Source organism: Oryctolagus cuniculus, chromosome 7 (genome assembly GCF_964237555.1).
Source record: "Oryctolagus cuniculus chromosome 7, mOryCun1.1, whole genome shotgun sequence".
Classification (NCBI taxonomy): domain Eukaryota; kingdom Metazoa; phylum Chordata; class Mammalia; order Lagomorpha; family Leporidae; genus Oryctolagus; species Oryctolagus cuniculus.
Genome location: NC_091438.1, coordinates 138,957,372 through 138,977,419, shown reverse-complemented (window position 1 = coordinate 138,977,419; position 20,048 = coordinate 138,957,372). Strand labels below are relative to the sequence as shown.

Below are 20,048 nucleotides of genomic sequence, written 5' to 3'. Positions count from 1 at the left end.
CTTTTTTAACCATCCCTGAGTAACTCCTCATTCCACATTCTTGGATTTTAGTTCCCTGCTCGAGGGATAATAACAGAAGTCCCTAAGATTTCTCTCCTCCCCCATACTTTCATCTGCAGTTCTCCACGGAGTCTCACGATGGCACAGGGGGCAGTGGGCGAGGACACAGAGGAGAATCCCTGCAGACTTGGCCGGGGTTACGGTGCGGACAGCAGTACACAGCTGCTGCAGCCTGGGGCGTGGCATGAGCGCCCATCTCCCCGAGCAGGCTGAGACTTACCAAAGCCCACGGGCAGTGCGATCTTCCAAGAGCAGTCCATGTTACTGGGGTAGTTGCCTGGGAAGCCAGGGCTCAGGATGACCCCCTCCATCTCCTCCACTGCTCCCCCACACTGCGCTGTGACAAGGAGGCGAGACCGAGGGTTAGGACCGGGCCGTGCCGGTCGTCCGAGGCTCCCTTACAGCAGCGAGTTTTGACTTTCCTGAGTCACAAAGCTGTTGCAGAATCCAGAGGGCTCACCCTGCAAAACCTTTGCCCACCCAGATCAAGCTGAGTGAGTGCATTCAGGGAAGGGCGCTAGGAGACCACAGATCCGGGAGCGGGGCTCTCGGGCTTGACGATGGCCCTCGCGAGTCCCTGCCCCCAGGACCTGCAGGAAAAGCGGGGTGGGGCTGCTCCAGGTCCTAGCACTTGGCACACAGTCCCTCAGGTCTCCCTCGCCTCACTGCCTGAGCCACTCTTCCAAGATGGAGACAAACAGTGAAAGAAGGAGGTGGTGGGCGTTGCACGCCTACTGCATGTCGGCTCAAGTCGCTGAGCCCCTGCTACCCATGCAGGAGACCTGGATTGAGCTTCAGGTTCCTGGCTTTGGCTTGGCTCAGTCCTGGCCTTTGCCAACCTCTGGGCAGTGAACCGGCAGATGGGGGCTCTTTCTGTCTGTGTGTGTGCGTCTAGGAAAGCACTGCATGTTACTTGCGACAGGGCTGCCACACCCAGCAAACCTCAACAGACAGCAGCCACTGTCGATGCGATGGCTTGGCAGGGCCTCTACAGGACACCGCGGGGAGCCCAGTCACCTTGCTGCCCTGCTCTGCAGAGGACCGAGCCCTGGCCCCTGGGGAGATCACTTCGCTTCCCACCCCAGGCCTGCTCTGAGGGGCTCTTTCCTACCTGCTGGGCATCTGAGCACCTGGGTTTCCTTTCGTGACTCTGCCACTTTCTTTTCCACCCCTGAACACCTTCAACTTCCTACTTGTATATAGAGGATGCCGATTCCTCCTCCACAGAGCCACGGGGAGGAAGCAGGAGCACCAAGCCTTGCACGCAATAGACACTCAGTCAATGCTCGCTTCCTCCTTGCCTGACCTGACCAGAAGCTTCTGGAGTGGACGCCCAGTCTTCTCCTGTTTCCACTGATGTCATCATCACTGCTCAGCAAGGCTAGGACACAAAGCCAAGCCAAGTTCACCCAGAACCCTCAGCCTTTCACTGTTGCTGCTGCATCTTTTCAGTCTCACAGAAAGTCAGAAGCCCCAAGTCCCTGGTAACCCCACTTGGGACCTGGGCATTATCTGGAACCAGAACAGTCACTAGGATGTTTTCCACTGGGCAAGCCTGTGGGCAGAGGTCTCCAAGTCACGACAGCCTTGAGTGATAACAAAAACAGGGGTCTCCAAGGACTGACTTGCAACAGATCGACTTGGACTTGAACTCCACAATAGGCTACTGAGCTCAAAGTCCTGGGGGCGTGGGTTTGAGTGGATGCGGGTCCGGGCTGTCTTACCAATGCAGAGCGGAGGAGGGTAGTTCCAGCGCCGAACGGTCCCCGGCATGCAGGAGATGTGCGCGTGGCCCTAGGGGCGTCAGGAACAGGGCTGAGCTAAGCTGCCCACCGGCACAACCCCACATACAGCCTGGACCAGGGCCTTGCTCGGGACTTCGTGTTGAGGAACAAGAGACACAAAGGCACCCGGACACACTGGGAGCTAAAGCAGAGGGAGAGGGCTGGGCAGGACAATCACTCACAACCATTACCAAGGAATTCTCATTACTGAAGGTTTCCTTGTGAGATTTCTTTAATTACGAAATTCCCTCATGACCTTCAAAGAAAATTAAATTTTCCTAGGGTCCAATCACATCCAACTCTGCAGGAGCCCTTCTGAGGTGGGCTTCTGCCAACTCTTCGAGGCCAGCCAAGTTTCTCTTTTGCATGAATAGCTCCAGGAGGGGATGGTGGGTCCCTGGAAGGCTGGGGTCTGTTCCCTGGTCTTTGAGGATTTGCTGGTGCAAGGCTGGCCAACTGCATCCCAGGGGACACCTGCTTCCTGCCCTGGGGGTATCTGGAGGGGGAGGTACCTGGAGGGCATAGCCCGGCTCGCACTGGAAAGAGACCACGTCATTCACCAGGTAGCGCTCGCCGCTCTTCACCCCGTTACTGGGCACAGCGGGTTCTGGACAGCTGCTCAGGCCCACGGCTAGACAAGGCAGAGAGAGAGTGAAGGGAGAATGGCAATGCCCCGAGGCCGAGGCAGTGGGGAGAAGCTCCCGGCCCCGGGGCTGGGGCTGCCCATGGCACAACACTGCTACGGTTGGCTGTGTTTGTCCCCCAGGGGTCCGTGTGTTGGGACCGTGGGCTCCAGGGTGGTGGCACTGGGAGGCGGAGCCTAGTGAGAGGTCCTGGGTCAGCTGGGGGTGTGCCCTGGAAAGAGATGAAGGTGTTTCTCCTGTCACTCTTCTAAAACCCTGAGCCTGCCCTGCCCCTCTCACTTCCACCCTTGGCGTCACCTTGACATGACACAGCCAGGAGGACCCTTACTAGAGCTGGGCTGATGCTAGCGTCATGCCCTTGAACCTTCCAAACTGTGAACAACATACGACTTTTTCTTTGTGAGCAGCCTGCCCCGGGCACTCCATTATAGTAAAGAAGGAAAGGACTAATGCACACACACACAGACAGCACCGAGGCTCTGCAGACTCGAGATCCCTGGGGCAGGAAGGCGTCCTCCAGGGGCCTCTGGCTGACCGGTCCACCTGCTGAGCTCGGGGCCAGGAGGCACCCCAGCCCCAGGCCAAACACCTCAGCACTGTCTCCGTGAGCCCCTCCCAGCACCCTCCCTCTCCTGCACCCTGCGGACAGATCCCAAGAGTGAAGACACAGGGGGAGAGGCAGGAGGAGGGCACCTCTCCCAGATGTGCCTCAGCGATGCTCAGGGGCTCAGGCTGAGCCCACAGGCCAGTGCAAGTGGTCCCGAGGCAGTTTGCCAAATTTCTCCTGCTGTGTTTTCAAGGTCAGGCCAGCTCCGGTCAGGGAGCAGCCAGTGGCTCCTTGAGCTCTGCCTCCCACGATCAGCACTGCCCCCTCTCATTCCCTACCCAGCCCCCGGGCTGCTCCAACCACCCCACCCTCACTGGCAGCTGGGCCTGCTGAGCCTGTCCCCCTGCGCCAGAGCACTCCCTAGGCCACCACTCGGCCATCACAGGGAGTCCACCCTGCTCGTCCAGAGCCTTCACGACCCTAGCAGGGGCCCTTCCAGCCTCACCTCCGTGGGCTCCTACTTCTTGATTTTTGCACTTCAAACGGTGCTGACCCCGCTCTCCTTATACACCCAGCATTGCACACGATTTCCTCGGCCTTCCTCCTCCTCCTCCTCCTCCTCCTCCTTTCTACTCAGGCCTTCCACACGGGCACAGCACATGCCCGGCACGTCCCATGAGCAGGACGGGGCCTGTGGGGCCACACGTCCCCTCCTCCCCTCACCGCGGGCCATGTCACTCCATACCATAGGGGAGGACTGGCCTGAGAACTAACTGGCCTGAGAACTACGTAAGCCACAGAGCCAAGATTCAGACCACACCCAATTTGATCCCAGCTCTCCCCAACAGGAGGACAAGGGCTGAGGCCACATGAGCTCATGCTCGCCCCTGTCCACTGTGGCTCTCGCCTCCTCTCCTGAGATCGTCCTCGCCCTGCTTTGAACCCTGTCCTGGCTGACTCCCAGGCAGCAGGTAGAAGTGTGGCATCTCCTGACGGGCAGCCTCTGTGCTTCTCCCATGCCCCGAGGGAGTGCATCTGCAGGTGCAGGCCCTTAAAAGACACCAAGTAAATCTCCGTGTGTCGGAGTGGACTTGGCGAGGGCTGGAGGGCTCAAGGTGTGGCTGTACCCTGCCTTCCCCACCCAGAGCAAGGACAGCAGAAGGGAGAGGAGGGCAGGGAGCTAACTGTAGCCAGGTCTCACTCTAGGCACTTGGGGATGGCCCAAGGAGTCTGGGTCAGTTCAGACTCTGCCCTCCGGGTGGCTGCCTTCGGAGATCCAGGCTGCCTGGGACCCCATGCACCTGCAGGGAGCCGAGTGCTTGTGGAAAGGAGTGAGGAAGGACCCGTGAGCCTCAGCTCCCAGCCCCAGCCCCTCTTCCATGCAGCAGCTGGGCGGTCGTCCATTCAGGAGGCTCTGATAACTACTTGGGCTTTCTGTTTCTTCAGAGAGGAACTTACATACAATGAAACGCACGAATTGTCTGCGTTTACGCTGTCATGACTGGAAGCGTGCACCTGTGCTGAGTGTTGACACAAGCTGGCACCTGTGTCACCCAAACCCCTGTCAAAACTACAGAGCATTGCAGTCGCTCCAGAAAACCCCCTATCACCCTTCCCAGTGCAGGCAGTTCCCGACCTGCATGTGAAGGGGAAGCTTGGAAATGCAGGCCATCTGGGGGCCCATGTCCTAATATCCCAGCAGCTGAGACAAAGGCCAAGGCCAAGGACAGAAAGATCACCAGAGTGCATTTGCAGGGCCTCGTCCTGAGGGGCCTCCTGTCTCTTTCTCCCTGTCCCTCCCCATGCTTCAAGAATGTGGCCCAGCCCCCACGGGCTGCTCACAGCTTCGGAACTTGAGACCTCTTACTGGGAAGGGAGGGATGGGCAGAGAGAACCAGAACAAAGCAGGAGGGAGGCGGAAGGGCCACTGCAATTTCTCTAACACCGCACGGCCTGATTTTATTTAAGCCATGCTTCAACAGAGGGACAATGATTTTTTATCATATGTAATTTATTACTTTTGAAAGCATATTGTTCCATTTCCATTTCAATTAAATGGAAATTAAGCGTGAGTCATGGCTGTGGATGTGACTTTACAGCACTCTGCGAAGCCACTGCCCTCTACCGAAGCAGCTAATTCTTCATCTTCCTCACCCCCTTGGCAGATTAGCTGCAAGACAGACTACGAGTGCAGGGGCCTGGCTCCCAGGAATTCCAGTCTGCAAAGACCATGGGGGCTGTCTTCCCTCCCAGGTCCCAGCACGAGAGGACAGCGATGAGCAGCGTCTGCTCCTGAGACAACGGCCAGCTCCCGTGCACACAGACAGGGGCGTTTTGCTGGGCACGAAGCACAGTGAGTGAGTGATTTAGGGAAGAAGTGAATCTCTGAAGAAGAAAGAACAAAGGTGACTCCAGGGACCACTTACAGACTCAAAATACTAGACGAAGACACACAACTTGGGAGAAGAGAGAAGAGGGTAAAAGGGACAGTGTGAATTATTCAAGAAACCTGGCTACTCCTCCTCCAGGTGAGTGACGCCTCGGCTGTCTGCAGAGGGGAAGGTCTGGGGTCCCAGCCCTGTCCAGCGCCCCTCTGGGTCTTTGCTTCAAGCTAAGTTTTTTAGTTCTTTCAGAGAGGAGCATCCTAGGATCCAGGTAAGCCTTGCCCAACCACCTAGATGAAGTCCACTTACGTGGGTGAGCCAGGTGGGCACCTGTGTAGGATCTGGGGCTGACCCCACCAGGCTTCTAGCCACCCCCTGGGGCTATCTCTGCACAGGCCATGTTGTCCCACATGCCCATGCCTTCCTGCGTTTCTGACTGCTCTTTGCAAGCCTGACTCAGGCCTTCCCCTTCCACAAGGCCTGCCTGGCCGGGTTTAGCTCTGTACCTCCCTAGCATATCTGGCTTCACTGAAGTGCCCGTTTGCAGATCCACCTCTCTCCCTACGCTGTGTGCTTTTGAAGGCAGGGACCGTGTCTTATTCATCTTGGTTCTATAGGGACCTATTAGGGCTCGCCACTCGCAGGCACTCCAAGTTTCTCCTCCACATTCACTTCTCCACCTGGCTCCGTAGAGCCGCAGCTCCGTCTTCTAGAGACATCCACGAGAGCATCTTCCGCGCTACCCTGCACTGCCCTGTCCACGTGTCTGCCTCTCTCCAGTGGGCTCCGGGGATACCAACCATCCTGATCTTACCCAATCCTAGCAAAAACCAGCATAGCACCTGGCAGGTTGCAAATGCTCTGTGTTTGCTGCACGAAGGTGTCACAGATGCTGCTGCCTACCTACTCTCTCCTATGCCCAGTAGGGAGGGGGGTCCCAGGACTCCAGCAGTCTCCCCAAGAACCTCGTTCTTTGCTCCTCAGGAGGCACGCCCACCATGCGTTTCTTGCTGAGAGCTTTAACCATGACCTCGTAAGGATGCTGGAGGCCGGGGTGTAAGGGTTTGAGTCTGGAAGGGAGCGATCTGGTAGACAGGGAATGAAGTTTCTGGGGTGGGGGGTGAGCACTTTCAAAGACAACTGCATCACAGAGCCAGGGGTTAGAGACCCATCTCCAGAACCGGAAGACGAAAACCCTGCCACTTACTTACATCCCAGGATATGTCCTGGGGCCCTGGTCTGTGACCCAGCCTCCTGCCCTGTGCCGATGGGGATACACAGGAAACACACAGGTTCCACTTGGCAAAGCTCGGCTCTGCCATGCGTCTTGGCTGTGCAGGTCTGTGCAAGGCTTATGTGGGGTGGAGAGTATGCAGCCCCAGGGGCTACCCAGCAGCTGTGGGTACCCACCCAGATCCCCCCCCACACAGCCAAGACTCTGGATTCTCACTTTTGTACTCCAGGTGGAAGCCGGCCGCAGATACGCTGATGTCGGAGTAGAAGTGAAGGTAGAGCTGGTTGGAGGTGCTGTTCAGAAGGGCAGGCACGGTTGTCCCTGGCAAAGAAACCAGGGTCATTTAGGCTGAGTCTCCCCACAGCCCCCAACCCTGAAGTCCTACTGCTTTTGCCGATGTCCTCCCACTGAGACCCCCAGGGGGGCCCCATGGTTGAAGACACTGAACAGTAAATTAGCACCCCTTAGAGCGCTGGGTTTCAGGGAAGGTGGACTCCAAACCACTTCCTGCAGGATGAGCAGGGCCATAGCTGCAGATCCGCAGGTGGGGAGTTCCTCGGTGGCCCTGCCAAGGCATCGTCAAAATGGCCCTGACACGTCCAGTCATCTGGGCAAGTCAGCATGACAGACAGATTACTTGGGGGGAGCATGGATCCCACTTCTGATGTCTTGGTAACATAGGATTCTGGGCCCCACACTCTGTGGGAAGCCCCCACTGGAACAGACAGAGCTGTGCCCACTTTGGAAAGCAGACTGGCCATGCCCCAGACAGCTAAACACAGCTACTGCAGGACTCAGCGACCCCTTCCTAGGCGGACACCCAAGATAACGGACAGCGTACACCCCACAAAACCTCTCAGTGTTCATGCCAGCATTGTTCATAATCTGCCCAAAGTGGAACAACCCATGTGCCCACACACTGAGTGGATAAACAAAATACTGAGTCCCCATCCAAACAAGGGCTAGTCCACCTGACAAGGTGGTCGACCTTGAACACGTGCCAAGTGCAAGAAGGCAGACACAGAAGGCCACATAAAGTATGAGTCCTTTCACATCAAATGCCCAGGCCAGGCCAGCCCATGGGGCTAGAAGGTAAAGGAGTGGCTGTCAAGGACTGGGTGGGGGGTGGGGGGGTGAGAATGGGAGCTGAGTGCAAATGGGTCCCTAGTTTTTTTTGGGGTGATCAAAATGTCCTGGGATTAGACAGCAGTGACACTTGTGGGACCCTGTGACTGTACTAACCACCAATGGCATATGTATGTTACAACAGCAAGTTTCATGATACATGAGTTCTATCTTGATCATAATAAGGATGCTCATATCCACCTCTGACGGCCCTGGAAGCCCCGCCTTACCTGAGAAACTCCCCAGCATGGTGACCGTGTTGTCCGCACCATCAAACACTTCCAGGGAGTCCCAGTTCTGCTCTGTGACAAAACTGATGACTTGGATCTGGGAAGGCAGAAGGACTGAAGTGTGGGTTATGCAGCCCGAGTCACCATCCTTTCTCTGCCTGTCTCCCTCCCCTCTTCTCCTCTGCTTTTTTTCTCCTCCCTCCCCCCCCTTCCATCCCCACTGTGAGTTTAATTTTACTCTGCAGCCACTCCGGCCTGACACTGAGCTATGCCTCTTAGACAATGTAAGATGTAGTCCCTACCTCCGAGGAGCGCTCTGTCCAGGTGTGAAATAAATGGCTAAACTCAGGCACTGGGATTACTGTGGTCTAACTTCCCCCTCCTCTCTGGAACATTCTGTGGGCTCCTCCCTTTCCTGACTTGGTTGCAGGAGATGTCTTGCAGCATGGAGCTAGCCGCCCACCCCCAGCCAGGCCAGTGCAGCCCCAGCCGCAGCCACAGCCCCAGCCCCAGCCTGCTGCCTCTGCTGGCCTGCAGGCTCCCGCCCCTCCTCCAAGCCTCTGCCCCAAGTTGGCGCCCCCTTCGCTTGGCCCTTGGCCCTTGGCCCTGGGCGCTGGTCATGCCTCCCATTCAGCATCTGGGCTCTGGCTGGGATACCCCAGGTGTGCCGGGCACTTTGTTCCTTCTCCTTCAAGCCTTCATCTGTGGTCTCCCTCTCTACCCTCTTCAGTCCTAAGGAAAAGCCCTCAGCCATTTGGAGAACATCTGAGTCCTCCCACTTCCTATCCCAGGTGCAGGCTACTGTCTTCTCTCTGCCTTCCCAGCGGCCCAGCCAGTGCCCACTTGTCCTGCTTCCCAAGCTGCCTGGCCCCTCCCCGTGCCCCTGTGTGCGGGCCACAGGGGCAGGGCCTAGCCTAGCACCTGCCAGCCTGAGGTGCCCGCGTGCCCCTACCTGGATGCCAGCACCTTCAGGGACCATGATCTTCCACACACAGTTGAGGCTGTTGAGGTAGGGCTCCGGGAAGCCGGGGGACAGGATGGTGCCCCTGCGCTCTGTGAGGTTGCCTCCGCACGGCACTGGGAGGGGACGCAGCCATGGTCAGAGGCTCCTCCCACTGGACCCCAGGGCTCCCCGCACAGGCTCCTCCCTCAGGGCCCCCAGCCTCTGCCTGGGACTTCTCCATGCTGGTTTGCTTCTTCGTGTCCCCAGGAACACTTTTTTGTTCTGGCTCTGGCTTCCACCAAGGACTGGTCCCCCTATACCCCGCTTCAGGGACCAGGCCCCAGGCATGCCTGCCCCAATACCCCCTAGTTACACCTCCTTGCTGCTCTCACACCCAGCCTCAGGACTACGGGACAGCCTGCCTATGCCACACAGCTGGCAAGGGGCTGCCATGCACCTGTAGGCATCTGCTGGGCCTGCCGCCTCCCCCAGGGAGAAGGGGCTGTCAGTGCCCCCACTCACTGCCTTCCCTCACCTGGCCCTGGCTGTCCCGGTACTCACCCACACACGTGGGTGCTGAGACATTCCACTGGGCCAAGGCCCCTGGCACAGGGAGGCACTCGATTTCTTGGGACCCCTGCAGGGCATAACCGGAATTGCATTCGAAGCGGACGACGGCGCCCACGGAGAAGTCACTGCCCAGCCTCTTGCCGTAGCGGGGTTCCGGCACAGAGCTGCACTGCGTGGCGCTGGTCCGGGGCACGGCTGCAGGGGACAAGGGCACTGAGGGGTGGGCCGCATCCCTCTAGAAGCTGGCCCAGGGATGCAGACGATGGGACTGGAGCAAAGACAGTCTGCAGGGAGCCTGGGAGACTCTGGGCACTTCCCTTGGGGCAGGGGGCGGGGCTCTCTGGATGGGGCCCACTGTACTGGAACTCAGCTTGGATGCACAGCTTCTGGAGCCATGGAGTGGTTGCCGTGGTAGTGTGACGCACCTGGTCCATCAGGGACCCCATTCCCTAACAGGAGGATGGGCTTTCTTCTCGGCTCCCAGCACCTCCACCCTGCCTCTGGCCTCTCCTCCCTGTGGATCTTAACACCATGTCCTGGGCTCTGCTCTCTCTGAATCTCCTGTGCCCTCCCTGACCCCTGCAGTGGCTGAGGGGACCCTGTCACCCAGGCTCAGAGATGGTGCCCCACAGGGAAGTCCACCCTGGGCAGAGTAGAATGAACAGGACTATGCTTGGAACCTGGGCTCCATGAAGATGGACGTCCTCTGGACCCCTGGAGGTTGGGGCCTGCACCTGGACACCAGGAGCACTAAGACGTCGCCTTTCTGGGCCAGTAAGGACGGCAACACAGGCTCATGACCTGCTTGCTACCAGGTACTCTGCGCATTCTCTTTTAATCCTGTCAGTGTGGTGCTATTACTCCCCATCTCCCATCTTACAGGTGGGAAAACTGGGGCTCCAGGACGTGGAGCAGCAGGGCCCAGCTGGAAAGTGGTGGGGCTGGAGTTCAAATCCACGCCCATCGGATGCTGGACCCCTTCCTTGACCTACATTTTTTCTGCACCTTGTAGACCAAACAAAGCTTCCAGGGGAGACAGTCCCGGTAAGAGGCCTGGGCTGCTCACTCCAAGGCCATCTGGGCTCCACTGGAACATGGAGGGGTGGGTGTGGGGGCGGAGACTGATTCCCTGGGTCTGGTTTCCTTGCTCATTCCACAGAGCTTGGTCTAAGAAATGTCTATTGGCTAAGGGAACAGACTAAATTCAACTGAATTTCAGGGATGCGCCTCACAAACCAGCAATTGTCCCCAAACACAGAGGAAGAGGCTCAGACTAGGGTCAAAGGCACCTGTTCCCTCCATGACTACTTTGGGACCCAACGTGCCACATACCTTGGTAGACAAAGTGGAAGCCTCTGGCTGGTACTTGGCCTTTGGCACTGAACTTGATGAGCACTTGATTGGAGGTAGCCAAGGGCAGCGACTCACCTGCCGAGGTAAGGGACAAGGAGGAGAGGAGGACAGTCACGGTCCTGGCCACGAAGGAGGGGCTGCCACACCCCACACAGCAGCTCCTCCCACATCCAGGCCTTCCGGAAACAAGACCTCACGGTTTTACTGCACACACAAAATTCACGGACAATGTGTGTTAGAAGATACTGTGTGGGGCTGGGGCTGTGACATAGCGGATAAAGCCACCGCCTGTAGTGACAGCATCCCACATGGGTGCCAGTTCAAGTCCCAGCTGTTGTAGTCATTTGGGGAATGAACCAGTGGATGGAAGATATCTCTCTCTCTCTACCTCTGCTTCTCTGAAATTCCTTTTTTCAAACAAATGAATAAATCTTAGAAAAAAAGATGATGCTGTGCATGGGTGTCCAAAATTTCTCACATCAATATACATGTTTTTTATCTTGTAATTGCATTTTCCGCAAGCTTCTTGAAGGACGTTTATATTAGGACATTATTGAGAGTGAAAGGGCATAATAGCTATGTTGGGACCATCAAGTAGACCTGGGGGGCTGTCCCAGGCAAGCCAGGATGTGCTGTCACCCAACTGATGACACACAGCTTGGGAGGGAACCTGCAGTGGCACGGGGAGCCGTGGAAGCCACCGGAGGCGGAGGTGTGGCTGCTGCATGCCACGGGTGAGGGTGGCTGAGGGGAAAGACAGCGCCCAACAGAGCTGGTGAAGCCCTGATGCTCAGGGCTGCTTGTCATCATGCTGCCCCTCTGCACACACAGGGACCCCCGAGAATGGCTGCTGACCACGCCTGGAGAGGGGAAGCAGTGATAACCGGGAACCGGGCTGCAGCAGAGTGGGCACCACGGGGAGGCCCAGCAGTGCCTCCAGAATGCCCACATGGAGCCAGTGGCCACGAGGAGCAGAGAGACTGCTGCACGGCAAGCTAACATTACACGTGGCCCAGATGACTGGGCCCAGCCAGGAGTTGTTGCCCTAGCTGACCTCTGGCTCCCGACTCAAAACAAGAAGTCATGAAGACCACCTGTCTTCATCACCGCCATCTCAGCTCCTTCTGGAGATGGACATGAGCAGAGCAGAGCTCAGCCTTCCCAACCTCCCCTCCTCCGTCCTCAGAGAAGTGGGTCAGTGCCCCAGGGACTGGTCACAGAGCCCGCAGAGGCTTCGGTCCTGGACACAAGCACAGGAAAGCACAGAGGAAAATCGCTGGACTCAAGGGAAGATTTCTGGACTTTAAGGGGAGACTTCTCTGAGAAGTCAAAGCAAACGTTTTTATGGGAGGTACAACAAAGAACAGGCAAAAATCTCAGAAGATCCTCAGCCATGGTTGTCACAAGGTTAAGCTGAGCATTGCATTGGTGAGGTGACAGGAGGAGACGTGCCGGAGGCAGGACCGGTGGCCGGTGAAGGCACAAGGAGGTGAGATGCTGGCACCGGCAGCTGGAGTCCGCAGGAACTAAACAGTGACAGGAAGAGGAATTTGGGGGCCATTCTCCCAGAATCCACAGGGAAAGAATGAAGAGATGAAAATTATCAGAGAAATTACAGGAGACATGGAGGAGAGACGGAAAAAAATCCAAAAGCCATACGTCAGAAATGGCAGACTATGAGAAATGGTGACTTGATCAGCCCTCACCCTGTTGATGAGCAGCTTAATATGTTATCCTTCTTAGTATTTTTTTTGTTTGTTCTACTTAATATTTTTGGTTGAATACTGTAATCAATACACAATTCTTCTTAAGTGCTGAAACTTAACTGAAAAGTGATCACTGTTAAATGTAAGAGTGGGAATAAGAGAGGGAAGAGATGTGCAATTTGGGACATGCTCAAGCTGACTTACCTCAAACGGTAGAGTTAGAAACATACCAGGGGATTCCAATTCAATCCCATTAAGGTGGCATGTACCAATGCCATCTCACTAGTCCCAGTGATCAAGTTCTGTTCACAATTGATCATAATGATAGGACTAAGAACCAAAGGGATCACATAATCAAGAATAGTGTCTGCAAATACTAGCTGATAGAATAAAAAAGGGAGAGAATGATCCAACATGGGAAGTGAGATACACAGCAGACCCGTAGAATGGCAGATGTCCTAAACAGCACTCTGGCCTCAGAACCAGCCCTTAAGGCATGCGGATCCAGCTGAAAAGCCCATGAGAGTATTTCAGGCATGGAAAGCCAAGACACTCTGAGGAAAAAAAAAACCTAAATGAAAGATCTCCGCGAGTGAGATCCCAGTGGAAAGAACAGGTCATCAAAGAAGGAGGTACCTTTCTCTGAAGGGAGGAGAGAACTTCCACTTTGACCATGGCCTTGTCTAAATATGATCAGAGTCAGTGAACTCAGGGGACTTCCATAGCCTTGGCAGCTCATGACAAGAGCCTGAGGTGATTACTGATGCCATAAACAGGAGTGTCAATTTGTTAAGTCAACAACAGGAGTCACTGTGCACTTACTCCTCATGTAGGATCTCTGTCCTTAGTGTGCTGTACATTGAGATTTAATGCTATAACTAGTACTCAAACAGTATTTTTCACTTTATGTTTCTGTGTGGGAGCAAACTGTTGAAATCTTTACTTAACGTATGCTAAACTGATCTTCTGTATATAAAGAGAATTGAAAATGAATCATGATGTGAATGGAAGGGGAGAGGGAGTGGGAAAGGGGAGGGTTGCGGGTGGGAGGGACGTTATGGGGGAGAAGCCATTGTAACCCATAAGCTGTACTTTGGAAATTTATATTCATTAAATAAAAGTTAAAAAAAAAAAAGAAATGGCAGAGAGCAAAGACAGAGAAACTGAAGGAGAAAACCAACTTAAGAGAGGAGCTTCCTTTGCTAAGTCTTGAGATTCAGATGGAAGGAGTGTGCCACGTGCCAGATCCAGTTAGTGCAAAGGGGCCTCCTTCCATCATAACACACCCAAGCGTGTGTCTCAAGTTTGAAAAGGAAGAAAAAGTAAGAAAGTCCCATGCACAGAGAAGCACGGCTCCCATGCAAGGTCAGTGAATCAGGCTGGACCCTGATGTGTAATACTGAAGATTGGAATAGAATGGAACCATCGCTGGGGCACTGACCCATGGAGTGTGTGGCCCCCAACCTGGTGTGCAGTCAAGTTGTCATTCACGTGATACAGCACAAGGAACACATCCCATACATGCAAGATGACAGGGAGCACTGCAGCCATCAGCCCTGCCGAAAGAGAAGTGGGGGCAGGAGGAAATCAAGAACTGGCGGGGATCCACACAATCAGGAGAGCGGTTCATGTGACAGCTCTTATCAGTGAGGGAACACGTGAGCTGGAAATGTCAAAACTTGTTCTCGGAGAAGAAGTCCATAACTTAGCAGTAATCGCTAGCAATACTAGCAGAACAGAGTCCAGAGACACCAAGGAAAACCTGGAGCTTTAGAGACGGGTCAGGCGTGAATGGGGATGTGAGAAAGCAAAATCAAAACAAGGGCAAGGCAGGCACAGACCAAAACGAGGTGACCGATATCAGACGAGTAAAACAAGTAAGCCTCCTCCCAACAGAAAAGGTCTGGGGGAAAATGAGGGAAGACACGTCAGGCCAGTGCAGGCAGGAAAACCGTCAGTAACAAGAGAAGACGACAGAGTAGCTCAGTTGTCCGGTGAGCTGCTTGGACACGACATTCCCGAGCAGAACTGGAACATGGAAGATGAAGTGGAGACTGGTGGATTGTGGTCCTGAGTTTTATTTAAAGCCCAGCACAGCTCAGGGACAGGGACAGGGACAGTGCCCCCAGCAGCAGCCTGGCCCACGGCAGAGCTTCTCCAAAGGCAGAATGAGGGAACCTGAGTCTACTGCCCTCGATCCCTAGATGTTTCCTTTGTGGGGCCTTCCAAAGATTCGTGGGCGATGGAACTAAAAGATAAGCTTCTTTTGGTATCAAAAAACCTGGGAATCCTTTCATAATACATATTTTTAAGAACTTCTTGAAGACACCTTGTATGCATGGATTTCAAACTTTTTTTGCACAAAAATAAACTTATCTTTTCTTTCCATTTTCTGTAATGCTTTAGAAGTACCCTGTACTTGCAACTCTCACTCTCTCTTTCTCTCCTTTTCTCTATTTCTATAGGTCTTGTACGTCTATATTGATACCTATATTTTTATCTATAGGTCCTAAATATATGAAGGTACCTCCACAAGCTTGTCAAAAATGGAGTTAAAAGATAAATTTGTTTTAGTTCAAGAAAATTAAAGCCCATGGTTAGTTTTTTTTCTTTATACTATGCATTTTCTATGAACATTGTGCATACATCTCTCTCTCTCTCTTTTTACCTGTGGGTCCTGTATCTATACTTACACATCTGTATCTATACTTATGGCTATCTATCTGTCCATCCTTCCATCCACCCACCCATCCATCCATCTTGTATTTCTGCTTGTATATATCTATACCTGTATCTATGTCAATATCCAAATTTGTAAGCTCTGTATTTACACCTGTCTACCTATACATATACTTACACTTATATATCTCTATACATATACCACTTCATGCACCTGTCTACTGAGAGATTTTTGAGAACTTGGGACATTCTGATCCTACACATCTTGATTGGGAATGTATGGGGTGGTGGCATTGAAAAATCATTTGGTTTAGATCACTGATAGAGTGGATTTGAAAAATGAAATTAAGTCCGAGATACTAGTTATTGTAAGCTCCTTTACTCCTAAAGAGAACTCTGGGAGGCAGAACTTTCACTCTGTGCATTTCAGAGGAGGACTCTGTAGCTCCGAGAGAGTGGGCGCTGTGCCAGGAGTCACTCAGCAGTGGGCGAGCTGAGATGGAGAGTCCAGCCCAGCTGGCGTGACGGCAGAGCCGGAGTCCGACCCTTTTCACCTCTCTACCCACAGAGGACACAAGCTCTCCCCAGATAGTCAGAGATTTAAAAAAACAGTCCTTGGTCACTAGTAGGACCACATGCAGTTCCCAAGGCAGAGATGCCACTGAACCCATTCTGCAACCACACGACAATAAAAACAGAAAAGACAACAGGGGCTATAAAAGGCCCATCGGCAGCAGCTACAAAAACAACCAAAATCTCCAGGAAATATCTAGGGTTAAAATGAACAACAACACCACCAACAACAAAACACTGTTTAAATGAAAATTATAGCAACTTTCCAAATGTTACAATGATCAATAAATAGAGAGATGCATTATGTTTCTGGATAGAAGAAGGGAGGACATCATAAAGATGTGAGCTCTCCCCAGTTTAATTTGTAAGTTTTACAAAATTGAAGTCAACATTTTGATGCAATGTTTTAAAACTTGACAAGGTACTTTTAAATTTTATTAGGAGGCTAAAGTAAATGGGAACAGCAAATAAAACATTCAGGAAAAAAAGGGAGGGGCTGTTATGGGCACTGATGGTGCCATGCATTGAAAGGGTTACAAAAGTGAACACCTCGATAGAGGTGCTGTGATTAAAGCTGATACAAGGCGAAGCAGGCACTCAGAGAAAATGGGTACAAAGCAGACACACCAACGCTTAACTTCGCAAAAGGTAGGTTTAAGGAGACTTCAAAATATTCATGGAAAATGGAGTTTATTTTGCTGTTACGAATTTTGAAATCCTGGGGCCGGCGCTGTGGCTCACTTGGCTAATCCTCTGCCTGCAGCGTCGGCATCCCATATGGGCTCCGGATTCTAGTCCCGGCTGCTCCTCTTCCAGGCCAGCTCTCTGCTGTGGCCTGGGAAGGCAGTGGAGGATGGCCCAGGTGCACCCTCATGGGAGACCAGGAAAAGCACCTGGCTCCTGCCTTCGGATCGGCGTAGCGCCGGCCATAGCGGCCATTTGGGGGTGGTGAACCAATGTAAGGAAGACCTTTCTCTCTGTCTCTCTCTCTCACTGTCTAACTCTACCTGTCAAATAAAAAAAAAAAAAAAAAAGAAAAGAAAAGAAAAGAATTTTGAAATCCATGCATTTTTTCCCCATCATACACATTTTCCATGATGTTGTTGAATATCCCTCATGTATATGGATTTCTAATTTTTTTGCACCACAATAAGCTTCTCTTTTAATTCCATTTCCACCAACTTTTTGAAGCACCCTTGTATATGTCAATCTGCCATTCACGTATGCTGGCATTCTCATTGGACCACTGATGAATTTGAAAGAATATGGTTCAATTCTCTATATCAAATAACACATCCAAATAAATACCAAAGGTATTAAAGCAAAACAATGAAGTGAAAAAAAAAAGTAAAAGAAAGCACAGAGGAATATTTATTTGATCTATACTAAAAGCAAAGGAGAAAACTATAAAAGAAAACAGAGATAGATTTGATATCATGGGAAATTTAAATTTTCTAACATTAAAACATGCCCTGAAGAAAATTAAATGGCAAGTGCCAAAGTGGAGGGGCAGGCTTTTTATAGCATATAATCTTGATAAAAGGTTTTCAGCATGTATAATATATACAGCTTATAATTATACGGCGCTCCACTCCATAAATAAGAAAATAAGTGCTAATAGAAAAATCAACACCAATTCACAAACAAGAAACGCGTGGGCCAATAAACACATTACAAAAAGGTTACCCCCTAACTCGTAATAAAAAAGGCAAATTGGAAAATGAGATGCCATTTGCACTTTCAAACTGATGATGCCTTTGTTTTTTTTAATTACCTGCTTTTGTGAGAAAAAGCAGGCCCTCTGACTCATCGTGGGTGAACACAGTAGCAAGATCTTTCTCAGGGGGGTTTGGCAATCTGTATAAAAAGTCCTAATGATCTCACAAATCCTCTAACTTGGTAATTCTACTTCTAGTTAGTCTAAGGTCAGAGATTGCACATAAAGATATATGTATCATGCACTGAATTACTATGCATAAGAGGGAAAAATTAGAAAGAATAAAAATGCTCCATAATGAGGAATTCATTGCATAAATCTTAAATAACTGAGAGACTACTATGCAGCATTTAAAAATCCTATTATAGAGGGAAAATACAGCAGAGAAAAGCTCACAGCAAATATTTCAATACAAATATGTATATTGTTTTATGCAATAAAATACATGAAAGATTAAGTCGAGTAGATGTAAAGACTGGAAGGAATGACACTACATCTTATCAGCGGCTCTTCCAGGGCGGTTTTTATTTTAACTCTCTGTACGAGTATTCTGTTGTGCCCTGAGATGTCTACAATGAAAATGCAATATGGTGGTAATTAGGAAAAAGCTGTGTGGTCTGAATACAAACCCACAGGAGACTGAAGGCAGTCTAGACACTCTGGGGTGGGCAGCTCCTGCAGTCCAGAGAGCAGGGCGGGAAGCCGTGTAGTTCTGCCTGTGGCCATGTAGTGCTCGCGGGGCCCCTGGCCTTTGCAGCAGCCTGCCCGTGACAGCCTCAGCCCTCCACCCTCACCACTGGCTGGGCCCTGGTACCTGTGTGGGAGCCGGAGAGCGAGCTGAGGAGCCGGGCGTGCTGGCTGTGGCCGTCGTGCACCTCCACTACGTCGTTGAGGGCGGTGTGGAAGAAGGCAAACTGGCCGAACACCACTGCGGAGGAGACACAGTGTGCAGACCTCGAGGACAGGGCCCGGGTCGGGGCCCCAGGCCCGGAGGAGGGCAACCCGGAGGAGCTTGTTGGCTCACAGGTGCCCTTTTGCCTGGCTGACCGGCACAACTGCCAGACCTGGGGCACAGGTGCCTGGGGAGCTGGATTAGGCCCCAGGCTGGCCTTCTTCACCAAGGGCAAGACAAGGTCAAGGATGCTCCCCAAGGTCAGGCCGGTGAGGAAGGCATGGAGCTAACCTCATCCTCTCCCAGACAGCAGCCACAACAGCTGTCTGGGCAGTGGAGGGGCTTTTGGGGACACCCCCCTTTTTCCATATCATCTCAGGACCCCCATTCTCCCTTACTGTTCTTCAAAGATCCAGCAGACCAGGGCAGCCCCTCAGCACAAGACCCCCCACACTTGAGAGGCAGGAGGGTGCAGAGTAGCATCCTGCTCCCAGGCAAGCAGCAGCTGTCCATGGGACAGGCAACCGCTCCACCCCAGTGCTCTCTGCCAGAGCCCACGGGGCAGATATCATGTCTGCCAGGGCCATCATCTCAGACCATGAGTCTTCCAGATTTTTATCCCTATTTTGGAGACAAAGAGATGGAGGCTCACAGGTCAGCAGTGTTACCCAAGGGCAACCTGCTAGTGTGAAGGGGGCTGCAGAGCTGGTGGCCGGAACCCTCCGAGGTCCTCATCAGATAAGGCCTGTGCGCCTTGCTGCTTGCTGGGCATTCAGGCCAGCAGCTGTGGACTTCAGGGGCTGTCCTCAGCCCTCCCCTCCCTGCTCTTCACTGCTGGAGGGGCCTGGGTTGCTGCTGGGCCACCAGCGGCACAGCTGTCACAGCTGCCCGCCAGCCCCTGCTTCACTCCCAGGCAACCTGATGCCTCAAGGACAGGAGCCAGGGTGGAGGACTCTCAATTGGGACTCAGAGCTTTGAGCAAGCAGGAAGTCAGATTTGCGCATCGTACATGTTGTGTGTGTTGCCTACATGTGCACGTGTGTGCATTCCATGTGCTATGTGTGTGTTGTATGCACGTTTGTCATCTGTGCGTGCATGTACCTGTGTTCCACATGTATACTGTATCTGTTGTCTGTGTGTTGTATGCTGTGTCTCTCGTCTGTTGTGCATATTGTATGTGTTGTACGCATTGTGTCTGCTTATGTACTGTGCACATGAGTGCCGTGTGCATGCACAGTGTCGTGTGTATGTTGTGTGGGTTCTGCCTGGGTACACACATGTGTGTTGGGGCAGAGAGGGACTCAGGCTACAAAGTGTGTGCAATGTTGAGAGAAGCAATGGGAGTAGAGTAGGAGGATCTTGGCTGTCAGATCATGGAGCAGGAGGAAGGGTACCTTGCTGTATCCTGAAAATGGGCACTGAGTTAGGGCTGGTAGCAGGGGCCTCTCTCTGCTCTCCCCTGAACAGGCAGTGTCCATTCCAGGGGGAGGAGACAGGAAAAACAAAACAAAAATCCAAACCCAAACAGACACTTCAGCAAATAGAGAAACAATGTAATTTTAGTGTGAAGTTTTGGAGGTAATGGGGAAGTAGGACAGGGCAGGAGA

At 52.7% G+C, this 20,048-nt stretch overlaps 1 protein-coding gene across 10 annotated transcripts in view; it reads right to left on the bottom strand.

Moving 5' to 3' along the window:
- Nucleotides 1-20,048, bottom strand: part of CSMD2 (CUB and Sushi multiple domains 2) — a 618,865-nt gene that overhangs the window by 109,872 nt on the left and 488,945 nt on the right. For all 10 annotated transcript variants that reach the window (XM_051832045.2, XM_051832046.2, XM_051832047.2 and 7 more), the window contains 9 exons: nucleotides 18,364-18,477; nucleotides 10,854-10,949; nucleotides 9,513-9,716; nucleotides 8,961-9,085; nucleotides 8,009-8,105; nucleotides 6,870-6,974; nucleotides 2,357-2,475; nucleotides 1,785-1,854; nucleotides 281-397 (listed from right to left, as the gene is read on the bottom strand). In XM_051832045.2, coding sequence (XP_051688005.2) covers nucleotides 281-397; nucleotides 1,785-1,854; nucleotides 2,357-2,475; nucleotides 6,870-6,974; nucleotides 8,009-8,105; nucleotides 8,961-9,085; nucleotides 9,513-9,716; nucleotides 10,854-10,949; nucleotides 18,364-18,477 — 1,047 coding nt within the window. The remainder of the gene's footprint in view (nucleotides 1-280; nucleotides 398-1,784; nucleotides 1,855-2,356; nucleotides 2,476-6,869; nucleotides 6,975-8,008; nucleotides 8,106-8,960; nucleotides 9,086-9,512; nucleotides 9,717-10,853; nucleotides 10,950-18,363; nucleotides 18,478-20,048) is intronic.